The sequence below is a fragment of the Panthera onca genome, chromosome C1, assembly GCF_046562875.1.
Source record: "Panthera onca isolate mPanOnc1 chromosome C1, mPanOnc1 haplotype 2, whole genome shotgun sequence".
Classification (NCBI taxonomy): Eukaryota; Metazoa; Chordata; class Mammalia; order Carnivora; family Felidae; genus Panthera; species Panthera onca.
This window is the reverse complement of record NC_138346.1, coordinates 33,794,504-33,808,604: the sequence shown is the minus strand read 5'-3', so window position 1 is coordinate 33,808,604 and position 14,101 is coordinate 33,794,504. Positions and strand designations below refer to the sequence as shown.

Here is a 14,101-nt window from a genome sequence, read left to right as displayed (position 1 = left end):
ACAGGTTTGTGGTTCTCATTTGCAGCATACCTGTTCCTCAAGGGAAATAAAGATTTTCCTAGCACTAAATTCTAAAGGATACACCTTCTGTGGGTTTTTATAGAGTGACATTGAATGATTTAAAGACCCATGTGTTTACAAGAAATTCCATTTACCTCATGCAACAAATATTTCTCAAGTTTCTATAGTAAGACCCTGTACTAGCACAGCACAATGAACAAAATATTGATTTGGGTAAAAAATAAAATGCCCAGAACCAGGCTTGGCACACAGTAGCTGCTGCTGCAGCTGTTACTGAAACCACATAGCTATTTCTTAGTGACCTATTTACCCAGAGAACATAAGTCAGTTATCCTCAAGGCAGATAGTCAGTGACTGCAATTCTACAAGGGATCACACAAACACAGCACATGACCTTTTGGTGGCTAGATTTGACCAAGAATAGAATTCAAAAAAAAAAAAAAAAAAAAAGAATAGAATTCAGAAGGCATAAAAGAATGGATAGTTGCATGTTCCTAAGACTATTTTTTAATCAAATTTTATGTATGTATGTATTTATTTATTTATTTTTCAGGAATAGAATTTAGTGATTCATCATTTACATATAACACCCAATGCTCATCCCAACCAGTGTCCTCCTTAATGCCCCTTGCCCTTCCCCCAACCAACACCCCACCAGCAACCATAAGTTTGTTCTGTATATTTGGGAGTCTCTCATTGTTTGTCTCCCTCTCTGTTTTTATCTTATCTTCCCTTCCCTTATGTTTATCTATTTTGTATCTTAAATTCCACATATGAATGAAATCATATGATATTTGTCTTTCTCTGACTTATTTTGCTTAGCATAATACACTCTAGTTCCATCCACATTGTTGCAAATGGCAAGATTTCATTCTTTTTGATTGCCAAGTAGTTTTCCATTGTGTGTGTATGTATGTATGTATGTATGTATATACATATACATCTATATATACATGACATCTTCTTTATCCATTCATCAGTCAATGGACATTTGGGCTCTTCCCATACTTTGACTATTGTCAATAGTGCTGCCATAAACACTGGGGTGCATGTGCCTCTTCGAATCACCATTTTTGTATCCTTTGGATAAATACCTAGTAGTACAATTGCTGGGTTGTAGGGTAGTTCTATTTTTAATTTTTTTGAGGGACCTCCATACTGTTTTCCAAAGTGGCTGCACCAGTTTGCATTGCCACCAGCAGTGCAAAAGTGTTCCCCTTTCTCTGCATCCTCACCAACATCTGTTGCCTAAGTTGCTAATTTTAGCCATTCTGACAGGTTTCAGATGCTATCTCATAGTGGTTTTGATTTATGTTTCCCTGATGATGAGTGATGTTTAACATTTTTTCATGTGTCTGTTAGCCATTTGGATGTCTTTTTTTTGAAAAGTGTCTGTTCATGCCTAAGACTGTTTCTTAAAGGTCATGTATTTTTCAGCTAAGCCTTTGATAGAAGAAATTTCAGTTAGATAACCCTATGTCATTCAATTAAAGGCATAGATATGCAACCACAGGGAGACAAACTATTTCTTCTGCTCCCTAAATTGAGGATTAAGCTGGAGAGAACCCCAATAATGAAGACTCAAATTTCTAATCTCCCTTACTCAGGGATGTGTTGAGAAAAAGAGGGTTGACCAAGTATGTAAAATGCTCAACACAGTGCCACAGAAACAATGTTTGTTCACTTTTCCTTTTCCTTGTCCACTAGTTTTGTGGGGTTTGTTTTGTTTTGTTTTTTAGTTTGGTCCTGTTGTTTTGCTCTTTCTTAAAGTGGCAGAGATTATGATGTACATCATCTACACAGAAGACTCCCAGGACATGAGTCCCTAGAGAGGTTGGGTCCTAAAGACACATCTCTTCTTCCAAGAGGAAGAGAAGAGAAAACTGAACCAAGATCATTCAACCACCAGGCACTAGCCAACGTAAATGTAAGTGTAAACACCTAGCAGCTTGGTCCAAAAGCCCTGCCTGGATGTTGCTCTCATTAGGGGTAGCATGGACAGTTGTATGTTTTGCTTAGTATATACACAAGGGTACCTACAATGGGGGCAAGTGAGAGCTGAAATCCATTCTGTGGTTAACAAACCATGCCCTGAACCCCAGCATTGGGCTGCATCCTTCTGAAGGGTGGGGTGCCCATTTCTAATTTTACAAAGGTGCTAATAGAAAACTTCAGTTTTCCTACACACACCACTTCTGACACCAGATGTATGGAGTCTTTTTCCACATCGATCAATTCTCCAGCTCAAAGGACACCAATTGGGTATCCAGTCCTTTTTTTGCATGGGGGAAGGGATGTCTGTCCTACAATTCAATTCTGACACTACCTGGAGTTAGCACAGACCCCACAGGTTAAGGGTAAGCTCAGTCCTACAAGACTGCTCCAACTTCAGACACTAGTCACAAGTCCCAGGTTGTCACCTGTACTTCTGACCAACAAGCTATAAATAGAGGGTTCCCACAACCCCTTCTTCAGCTTTGACAATTTGTTAGAATGGCTCACAAAACTCAGAAAAACATTTACTTACTATAATTGATTTATTACAAAAGATATTTTTTTAAACACTTTTAAGTAATTTCTACACCCAACTTGGGGCTTGAACTTACAACCCCAAGATCAAGAGTTGCACGTTCCACTGACTAAACCAGGCAGATGCCTCTCACAAAGGGTATTTTAAAGGATACAAAGGAACAACCAGATGAAGAGATACATAGGGCAAGGTCCCAAAAGCAGGCGCTTCACTCTCCATGGAGTTTGAAGTGTGCCACTCTCCTAGCATGTGGATGTGTTCACCAACTCAGAAGCCATCCAAACTCCTTTGCTTCAGGTTTTCATGGAGGCTTCATTACATAGCCATTGACTGATAAAAGCATTGGCAGATGGTACTTAACTCAACCTCTAGTCTTTTCTCCCTCCTCTGAGGTTGGGAATGTTGAGCTGAAAGCTCCAAACCTCTAATAACATGGTTGGTTCCCCTAGCAACCAGCAACCCCCCACCTTAGGTGCTTTCCAAAATCATCTCATTAATACAATCTCAGGTGTGGTTGAAAGGGGTTTGTTAGTGGGGCGCCTGGGTGGCTTGGTCGGTTAAGCATCCGACTTCGGCTCAGGTCATGATCTTACGGTCTGTGAATTCGAACCCCGCGTCGGGCTCTGTGCTGACAGCTCAGAGCTTGGAGCCTGTTTCAGATTCTGTGTCTCCCTCTCTCTCTGCCCCTCCCCTGTTCATGTTCTGTCTCTCTCTGTCCCCAAAATAAATAAACGTTAAAAAAATTTTTTTTTAAAAAAAGGGGTTTGTTAGTGAATAACAAAAGCCACTCTTTTCACATTTATGCTCCAGAAATTACAATGGTCTTAGGAATTCTGTGCCAGGGACTGGGGATGAAGACAAATATATATTTCTTATGTCAAAATATCACAGGTACTAAGGTACCCATTCTGCCATCCTCTCTTTGGAGGAATCTCCATTGTTGTCCCAGCCCATAGGGAAAGGTAAAGACTGACATGGCTGTGGTCATCTGCTTGAGAAACTTCTGGAAAGTTAACAAATGATGCAAGAGTGAATAAAGCTGGCTTTGATTTAAACTAGTTAAACATTAATTGTAGCAATAGCAATCTATCAAAGTTGAAAAGTGCTTCACTTTGATCCACCTCTGTAGATCGTGATTTAGCATCCAAGAAGGGGACAATCATAAAGTGTATTCTGTTCCTCTTTCCTCCTATGACATTATACCTAGCAGTTTTAAATGAAAGGCTGAACCTTAGGATCTCCTCACCAGCTCCATTCTAAGACTTGCTCTCCAGCTTCACGTGGAACCCAGAAATTCCATTCTAAGCCATTCTGTCTTGTTCAACATAATCACCCTTTGGTGGGTTTTTTGTTTGTTTGTTTCCTACTCATATCATGGTCCTTTCCTTAATTTTTCACCTTTAGGAGATGGAGTTGATTGGCAAAGACAAGAGAAAGAAAAGAACCAAGACAGACAAGTCCAAGGCACCCCAAGGGGAGAGAGAAGGAAAGGTCCACAGGAAAGCAGAGGCTTCTGTTGGTAAGGGAGTGTGCTCTTGAGGAATGACCCAGGAAAAGACACCTAATGGGAGCTGAGAGGTGTCACAGAGAATCATCATGAATCTAATGAGACAAACTACCTAATTTTGAGTCTTTTTTTTTAATATATGAAATTTATTGTCAAATTGGTTTCCATACAACACCCAGTGCTCATCCCAAAAGATGCCTTCTTCAATGCCCATCACCTACCCTCTCCTCCCTCCCACCCCCCATCAACCCTCAGTTTGTTCTCAGTTTTTAAGAGTCTCTTATGCTCTGGCTCTCCTGTCTTTTTGACTACCTTGGCCAAGACAGTATTGCAGACTTACTTCATGTGAGTATCTTAGGAGATAGAGAAGAGGAGAGAGGAAACCAGAGTTACCCAGAGACCTGTGATCAAGAGAGGAAATAACAATAGCACCTATTTACTGAATACCCACTGTACTAAGAGTGCTGCATATATGACATTATGAAATCCTTAAAACATCTCCATAAAGTAAGTGCTATTATTATATCATGTAGTGGTTGAGGCTTGACAGAGATTGAGTGGCTTGCATAACACCAAACAGATCAAACAGTAAAGTGGTGGATCCAAATACATGCTCTTGCCATGGTCTGTATGAACGAATAACTGTACCATAATTTGAGAATTGGGCAGTGAAAGCATTGGGAAGGGGAAGGATAAAACAAGCTCTGAATTATTACCCCAGTTACCATTTTTCTTCTTGGTTCCCTGTGTTGCACCTTACTAGAAATTTATATTCCCATGCTTCTGAAAACTTTCTTTAGCCTAAAATTTACACCTGTTCTTTCCTGGCCACATGATTCAGAAGACAAATCAAAGGTTGTCAGAAAGGATGACACTGGATCATCTCCTAGGCTCAATCTATTTTTGAGATTTACTTTTTAAAGTCTTGCTGACTTTACATAGTTGTAGCCCATAACTTGGTTTGCATTGGCAGGACTGGGAAAAAGAAATACTTGCAGTCCCCAGAGGTGAATTGAGGAAGAGTTCTTAGAGTATGGAAGGCTTAAGCTTTGCCAGGTTACAAAGCTACAACCTCAAGCCAGACTCTTGAGACAGGACTTTCCATCTGTATCTGTAGTTTTTCCTCTGGAGAGTCTTGCCTCTACCATAGGTCAGGGTGAAACAACTTTTTTAGTAACAAGACTATCGAATTACAGTTGATCCACATAGGATAAGGCAGTTTCTCAAAGGGTGGTCTGTGCACTACCCTTCTCAAAACACTTGGAGTGCTTGTGAAAATGCAGGTTCCTACAGAGTCCGACTCTAGGAGTGGGGCTTAGTAATCTGCACCCCAGGTAATTCCATTGCACACTAAAGTCTAAAAGCTACTGAAAAGGATACAGAGATCACATTTACTTAGCTACACTTCTGTCTCCCCAATTATTCTCCTCCAGGAAAGTCAAAGGAATCAAAGACTGAAAAGAAATCAGGGCTAATTCCCAAAGAAAGGAATCCAAGAACCAAAAGGAAAAGGATACGGAAGGAAAGGAATCTGGAAATAGCAGCAGAACTGAGTGGGCCTGATATCATTAACTCTAAGGAAATAGAAGACACTTCAGATAGAGGTTTCTCTCCTTCCAGTTCTCTTGTAGAGGACCCTTGGCTTTCCACCAAGTATGATGCTCCGGAGAGCCAAGTGTCTATAGATGGAAGATCATCACCCATGCAGACTATACCTGTCACTAGAAACACGGAATCTAAAGAAGAAAGAAGCTATGATGACCCTTCCAAGGTGAGGTCCAATATTCTCAGCTTGGCCAGAGAGATTTCTGTTCTCACTCGTACAACTGCAGATGTGGGAAAAACAGCCCCAAATCATATTGCAGTTGTTGAAACAGCAGTACTACATAATGGTTTTATTTGTTCTACTTTGATACCTTCTGACCCTTTAAGAAGCCAGAGCTGATCCAAGACACAATTTGTCAAAGCCCCTCTGAAATGATGCATTCTGTGAGGCCCCCAAACTGCCACAGCATATACTCATCCCTTAAAGAGCAGGAAGTTGGCACAGGCCTCACAGTCACAGGGAAAGGTGGGTTCGGGCCATCAGAGCCAAGTACACGCATATCCCTGACTTGGCCTGGAACTAAATCTTTGCCTGCCTCCCAAAGGCTATGGAAATTTCTCCTTTCCTGATTTGCTTTTCTGTGGCACACAGCTGTGCCACAGGCAGTTTATACACACGTGTCTGTCTTTACAAGGTGCTTTGGCATATAAAAGTAATTTTGTCCCAGGAGCCTTGATTCTAATGTCAGGTATTTAAGAGAAAAACTGAGTCAGTGTAAGGAATATTACCCTTGAAAATCCCTGCAATGAATCAAAAATAATACCATACAGATACATCTCTCAATAAGACCAACCCAACCAATTTTTCCTCTGCTCTTGGGATAAATCACAGTTTTTCCCACTGAGATGAAGGTGCCAAACTGCATTTAGAGGTCTTGTTGTAGGGGGGAAGAGAGTATCTTTAGACACTACAATTATACCCACAGCTAAACCACTATGGTTGAACTCACATAAGTTACATGTGTGTATGGTACAACTCTGCTGAATCTCATTTAATCTTTACATCCACACTTGTGAGCCAGATGTAGTTATCCCCATTTCAGAGACCTAGAAACTGAGGCTTGGAGATAAGAGACCATTTCCAGAAGCCACACAACCATAAAATGATAGAGCCAAGACTTAAACCCAGGTCCTTTGGCTCTAAAATCAGCGTTCTTGTCAGTTTTAAATCATTATATTTTTCTTTATTTTATAATCCATGGTCTTCCAAAAAGGATTTCAGAAAGATCTTGACTTTATAGTTTCCAATATTCCCAGCTGCCTGGACTATGGAATTCTGCTCTACACCACAGATGAAAATTTTAAGCTGTGGGTAGAACATTCCTGAGCCTGCCAGAGAATCAGAATTTCTTAGCTTTATCGTTAATCCATAGTACTGTTCTGCCTCTGCATAGGCTAAAAAGCCAGGAAGTTTCACCCCAAGTTGGATACACCGAGCTCCCATAGAAGAGTTGCATTCAAAATTGCCCTTGTGGCTTCTGACTGTGGCAGGGACGATAGGGAGAAAAAGAAAGCTAAAACACTCTTCACATAAACCGAGGGAACCTTTCACTGAGAAAGTGGGTTTGCATGGGATTAAATGTAAGTCTAACACATTTATATCTAAAACCGTCCCTGGTAAGATAGCCTTTATCTAGAACCTGTGGGTCCCAGGCCTGGCTTCACTAGGATCACCTGAGAAGCTTTTTAAAACCAAGGCCTCCCACCTAGATATTCCCATTGAATTGGTGGGTGGGGCCTTGGCCTCAAGTAATTTTTAAAAGCTCCTTACGTGTCTATAAAGTGCAGCTAGCGTTGAAAACTCCAGACATACGATGTGTCAGACATTATTTTGGCACTTTCACTAATTCAATTAATCCCAGTAACAGCCCCAAGAAGAAGACAATGTCAGGGAAATTAAGTTGTGACCTCCAAATCCTGAAGCAAGTAAGAAACTTGGACCCAGGCCAGTCAGACCCCAGAGCCCAAGCCAGAGGCTGCGGTCTGTGGGGAAAGCACTCAATGACTCCATCTCTGATGAGAGACAACGTACCCGGTGGGGTGGAGGAGGGCTCACCCTTGAGACACGCTCTCCCTTTCACTAAAGAGCACTCTGGTTCCATAGACCCTCCTCGCCAAGAGAGAGCAAGAAGCTTCCAGGGACAGGCTGCGAGCAGAGAGGGCTGAGATGAGACGCCTGGAGGTGGAGAGGAAGAGAAGGGAGCAGGAAGAGCAGAGGCAGCTCTTGCAGGAGCAGCTGGAGAGGGCAGAGAAGATGAAGGAGGAGCTGGAGCTGGAGCAACGTGCCCGTGCGGAGGAGATCCGGTGGGTGGAGCAGCGGGAGGCTGTGGCCACCCCAGGAGGCAGCAGGAAGAGGCCGGGGTTAACCTCCACCAGGGACAGAGTTGGTTCTGAGGCTAATGCCCAGTAGTAAAACAGCACATCTCATTTTCCTCTGTCGTCAGTTATCCTAGGAACAACCTGGCCCAAAGATCAGGTGTGGTGTCCTGACCATTAGAGTCTTCCTGGGAGGGCTTGGTGACGCAGCCCAGCAAACGTTTGTTGAGCCCCTACGACTGTCTGCATTGCGCTAGATTCTCTCGGAGGCATTGACTCATCTAATTTAATATTCTTCTGTGAGACTGGAGTTTCAAGATTCATCTTGTAAGAATGGAAAATGAAGCTCTGGGAACTTAAGTCCCCTAGCCCCAGAGCACAGGGCTGTCTGGTGAAACTTCAGGCTTCTGGTTCCGGGCTGGTTGTGCTCTTGCTTCTGCTCTTTACTCAGGCTTCCCTTAGAAACCCCACTGTCCTCTGAATGCGATGCTCCGTGTGGCCTGTAGCTGCAGGGCCTCCACCAGGGGCACTGCCTGCCAGCTAGTCTCGCAAGGTTGCCCCCGTGCTTTCCGCCATTTCCCTGACCATCTTGTGGGTTTTCTCAGGCTGAGGAAACAGAGACTCGAAGAAGAACGGCAGCGGCAGGAGGAGGAGGAGAGGAAGCAGCAGCTTCAGTTGCAAGTGGCCCAGGAGAGACTCCGGCAGCAACAGGACAAGTTCCGGAGGAAACTGCAAGAACTGCAGAGAAAAAAGCAGCAGGAGGAAGCCGAGAGGGCTGGTGAGGGACGTTCTGGAGGAATCTGCATCTCCTGTCTATCTGGGGCAGAAGTATTTTTATCCCACTGTGGGTGTTCACTTGAATCTCCCCAGAGTTATTCCTATCTAGGCCTAGTGTGTGAAGCACTCTAAATGTATAAGCTATTTTTTTTTCAAAGTGATTAATATGTGTGACTGCAGTGAGTTGAGCTAGAAGATCAAACTAAGACAGACTCACTTGTGGAAATGACTCTTGGGTCCCGCTCCCAATTCAGTCATCTCCCAAACTGGGATTCTGCCCCTCCCATTGCCCTTTCAGCATTGCTCAGGAGGTGCCTAAATTGGAGACATAGCCCTGCCCCTTGCTTCTTTCCCTAGCAGATAGAAACAAAACATCCGGATAGCTTCAGGGCAGGCTTTCAGGTGCTTAAATGTAGAATCTCTACTGCCTCACTTTTGAGGAAGTGGAAGGAACGTCAGTAGAGGACACTCTTTATAGGCTGGTCAGTCCAGCTGAGTAAGCACCCGGATTCTCCAGACCCCGATCTGACGCCCTTCTCCAATGATCTGCATACCACCTGTGAGCACCCCAGGCTCTGGAAAATTCTCCCCTAAGGTTTTGTACTAATTGCACAGTGTAGGTGCTTGACACTTAAGGACTCTTAAATTTATAATTTAACCCCAATATGATCCCCACAGAGGATCTGGCAGCCTGCTGGCAGGTAGGCAGCACAATCTCACGGGGAGTCCCTGGGAATCAGTGAGAGAACTGTTTTCTCCAGTAATGAGACCCCTGATGAGCCTACCCCCTTTTCTATTCTGCAGAGGCTGAGAAGCAAAGGCAGAGGGAATTGGAAATACAGTTAGCAGAAGAACAAAAACGCCTGATGGAAATGGCTGAAGAAGAACGGCTAGAGTACCAGCAGAGGAAACAGGAAGCAGAAGAGAAGGCTCAGCAGGAAGCAGAGGAGAGAAGGCAAAGGGAAGAGGAAGCAGCAAGGCTGGCCCTGGAGGAAGCTATGAAACAGGTGCAGGAACAAGCCAGGTAGGGGCTATTTGGGCAACAGTTGCCATAAGGGGATTGTTTCAAGGTCTTGATTCCCTGGTGCTAGTACTACACTTGCACTGCCTTTGGACAAGTGAAGTTCTCCCACTTTCCATAAGCATGTTTTGGAAGAGCTAAAAAACAAAAGGCTCTTTTGCTGCAAATGTCACAGAATTGCTTCATGGCTTATATAACTTGTATTGAAGCTGAGAGTTTAGATTTCATCTGTCTCAGCCCTCTGGTTTACAGATGAGAAAACTGAGTCCCGAAGAAGGGAAGGATCTTGATCAAGGCCCAATAGTGTTAGAGGCAGTACCAGGACCACATCTTAGACCCCTGATTCTGAACCACTGTCCTTGGTATTTTTTGGTTACCTATTGTAACCACTGGGAATTCAGGAGTGAGCATGACAGATGTCTCTTCTCCCATGGCATTTATATTCTAGTGCTGGGGCAGGGAGACAAATAAATAAAAATAAAGATTTTTTTTAGCCAGTAACAGATGCTATACAGAAAACATTTTAAACATGTGATAGGATTGCAGGAGGCTTAGGTTAGATTGGTCAGCCAGGGCAAAACTTCTCAGAAAAAGTGGATATAAGGTGAGACCTGAATGACAAGGAGTTAGCCACATAAACATCGGGAAGAAAAATATTCTACAGGCAAACAGTAAGCGCAAAGGTTCAAAGGAAGGAGACTGGCATGTTGGAAGAATAAAAGAAAGTCAGTATGGCTGGAATGAAGTGAACAAGGCACAAAGAATACTTTCAGATGAGGTCATATTAGTAAGCTAAGACCAGATCTCATGAGAGCCTTGTTAGGAGAAATAGCACAGAATTAGTTAGTTCTCAAAGGCCAATGACATTTTCCCCCTTTTCTCTAAAAATAGTAATGATCATTTCATCATCTTTGATAATAGAATTTCTTGAGAAATGTGGTTTCAACTTTTTTTTAAGAAAGAACTTTTTTGTTTACTTTTTTAAAATATTAGAGAGAGGGCATGTGTACAAGGGGGGTTAGGGGCAGAGAGAGAGGGAGAGAGAGAATCCCAAGCAGGCTCTGCACTGTCAGCACAGAGCCCAACACATGGCTTGATCTCATGAGCTGTGAAATCATGACCTGAGCTGAAATCAAGAAGTGGACGTTTAACCAACTGAGCCACCCAGGTGCCCCTCAACTGACTTTTTAAATTTTTTTTTTTAACGTTTTATTAATTTTTGGGACAGAGAGAGACAGAGCATGAACGGGGGAGGGGCAGAGAGAGAGGGAGACACAGAATCAGAAGCAGGCTCCAGGCTCTGAGCCATCAGCCCAGAGCCCGACGCGGGGCTTGAACTCACCGACCGCGAGATCATGACCTGAGCTGAATTCAGACGCCCAACTGACTGAGCCACCCAGGCGCCCCTCAACTGACTCTTTAAAAACTAGGTCTTCTATAGTTGCTTTCTCTTGTATTTCTACTCCTTAGTGAAAGCAACAAATAGACATCCCCCTTTAGAACTATCAAAATTGAAGGGCAAAGAAGCACAACACAGAAAACCATGTGAGTCCAATCTTGACTGTAAACAGTTTACTCCCTGGAATGTATTTTCTACAACTTAAGCTGAATGTAAACTCTTTAAGGGACCAAAAAGAGAAGGCAGCCAGAACAATTCTATTTTGAGGTTTTCCACCTAACCTGAGTTGTTCCTCTCCTGGACTTTACTCAGATGTTTTTTTGTTGTTTTCCAGCTGTTGTGTGAACTACAAAACAGATCGTTAGAGAAGTCTTGATTCAATTTCAAAATTATGTATTCCATGTATCACAGCAGCAGGACTGGGTTCTTAAGTATTGAGACCAAAACCAAGCGAAACAATGTTGTAAGGCTAGTCCAAGTAGCTGAAAGCAGGAAACCTAGTGACTAAAGTGGTGTGTGAGGGGTAGAGTCTCACTCCACCAAGGGTTAGAACTTGATCCCAGCTGGCTTTACTTCATCTTCACTTCTGTGACTTTGGCCCAGGTACTTTTAACTTCTCTGGTCTGTTTCATCTCTAAAGCAAGGGAGTTCCTTCCAACAAGACAAGTTTAAGAACTTTGAGTTTGCCCTTTCCTTTAACTTTCCCAGGAGAAGGTTCATGAAACTCTAAACCTCATGTGTAAAGTTACTAAATGAATAGAGTATAATCTTCCACTAAAATGAAAGATCAGTAGTCTGATGGTTGCTCAAATCGAAAGTTTTTCTACTGGCTTATAGGGACTATTTCTAAGATGCTTAATCATACTGGGATTGTGGGTGGGTTGTCTCCCTAGGCAAAAAGCTGCTTTGAAGAAACATCTTCAGTTCCACCAAGAACTCTCTAAGGAAGCCAGTGGCCTACAGTGGACACAGAACATTTCCAGATCATGGGTGTTCTCTTACTTCCAATTCCTACAAATACCCAAACCTTAAAGCTAGAAGAAACCTTAAAAGTAAGTTGGGAGGTGGTGACAGAAAAAGAGAAACTTCTGTAATGAAGTTGCATTTCATTTGGTTCACCTCAACCCACACCTAGCTTCACTCTAGGACCTCCATTCCCACCACCCTTCCCCACCACACATAATTAAAGTCTTCACTCACCTAAATCCATTATGTTCTGTAGAACCCCATAAATCCAGAAACTTTAGTGCCTAAAACTGCCCAATAATTTCATTTGTTTGAATTTCAGCAAATTCAGTTTAATTTCAGTTAGTAAGACACTAACATCATCTTAGGATAGTCAAAGTATTTGATTTCACAATGTGTCTGAAAGAGTTGATAAAATGGAAATTCCATAATGCAAATAATTCTGAATAGGTTAAGGAGTTAATTCATATATACATACTCTTTATAAGGCAAAATCACATCTATTTCAGGCTAAACATCTAAAATATGCTGCCTGTTGAAAACAAGGTAAGCACTTGATAAATGTTCATCATTTGAGTAAAATTAGCTGTTTTGTGAGGGTATTCTCACTTCCTCAAAGTATAGATTCTAGAGCTGCACTGGTTTGTAAGTAGCCACATATAACTATTTCAATGTTAAAACATTCAATTTTCCATTCACAATAGCCACATTTCAAGTGCTCAATAGCCACATGTAGCTACTGGCTACCTTACTGGACAGTACAGATGTAGAACATTTCCATCATCATAGAAAGTTCTACGGGACAGCACCATTCTAGACTTGATAATTAACAAATCTTGAGGGTCTGTTTCTGTGCCTTTAAGATCCAACCACTCACATAATTTCCCCATTTTTAAAATCATATTGACACTATTAAGGAATAGACTTAATTTTTAACATCTCTTTAAATATCAATAAGTAGTAAGTATCTGTCATAGAATTATCATCAAAAGGTATGAAAGATCATTACAAGATCTATAAAAGGATGTTAGAGCAAGCAGTATCTGAACCAGAATTTTCCCACAATTTCCTTTGGCCCTACTCTGTATCTGTCTGCAACTGAAAAAGTATTTACAGATGATTCCCTCAAATTTCTCACCAATGCTTGTAAAGTATTTACTCACTATAGGAACTGTATTTCTACAATCCTGATGTCAAGCTTAATTTCAAGTCTGTATTGCTGACTTGCTGTATTGCTTTATGTAAAAAATAAATTAAATGGCCAAAACACTATCAATCATAGTAATTTTAAGTATGTCACAAAATTTCTCAAAATTGTCCATCCTACTTGCACATTCATTCATTCATTCGAGTCATTCAGTAATACTTAAGCAGATGAGAAAGGAGCATGTCAAATAATACAAGAACAGAAGAAAGAACACTCAAGGAAAACATCCTTGTGGGGGAAATTCCCATTACTGACTTTATTTTCTACCTTCTTTTACAAATTGAGGATGTTGCAGTCAAGCACCAGGTAGAGCAGCTACACTAAATGTTATTCAAAGTCCCTTCCAAATCTGATATTCTATTAAACTGTCGCTATGAAAGTCCTATTTTATCAGCACTACTACACCAGATAAGCACATATCAGTAAGTTAACCATAGCAGAATGCAATGCATTTTAGAAGAATCTGATAAACTAAAAATAAGATTATTTCCCCAGTACCTAAGCTCCACCACCTAAATGCTGAGAACCTTCAGAGATGCAAACAAAATTAAGACACCAAACTATATACTTACACATTCTGGATAGCTCAAATAGCCTTATCAAGTTTGTTACTCAGGGCTGACAGAAATATGCAATTCAATGAGGATTTTCCAGAAATGGGCCTAATTCCTAGTCACTATTTAAATGCCAGGTGACAGTCTAAAGGCTCTATTTTACCTAGACTATATACGTATAACACAAGTAATTTTTCA

General features: G+C 41.8%; 1 protein-coding gene across 2 annotated transcripts in view; it reads left to right on the top strand.

Annotated features, from left to right (window-relative positions):
- KIAA2012 (KIAA2012 ortholog) overlaps positions 1 to 13,414 on the top strand; it is a 108,082-nt gene extending 94,668 nt beyond the window's left edge. For both annotated transcript variants that reach the window (XM_060622975.3, XM_060622976.3), the window contains 7 exons: positions 1,792 to 1,948; positions 3,956 to 4,070; positions 5,492 to 5,829; positions 7,768 to 7,967; positions 8,585 to 8,757; positions 9,561 to 9,780; positions 12,070 to 13,414. In XM_060622975.3, the coding sequence (XP_060478958.3) occupies positions 1,792 to 1,948; positions 3,956 to 4,070; positions 5,492 to 5,829; positions 7,768 to 7,967; positions 8,585 to 8,757; positions 9,561 to 9,780; positions 12,070 to 12,208 (1,342 nt within the window). In that variant the 3' untranslated portion in view covers positions 12,209 to 13,414. The remainder of the gene's footprint in view (positions 1 to 1,791; positions 1,949 to 3,955; positions 4,071 to 5,491; positions 5,830 to 7,767; positions 7,968 to 8,584; positions 8,758 to 9,560; positions 9,781 to 12,069) is intronic.
- Positions 13,415 to 14,101: the final 687 nt, after the last annotated feature.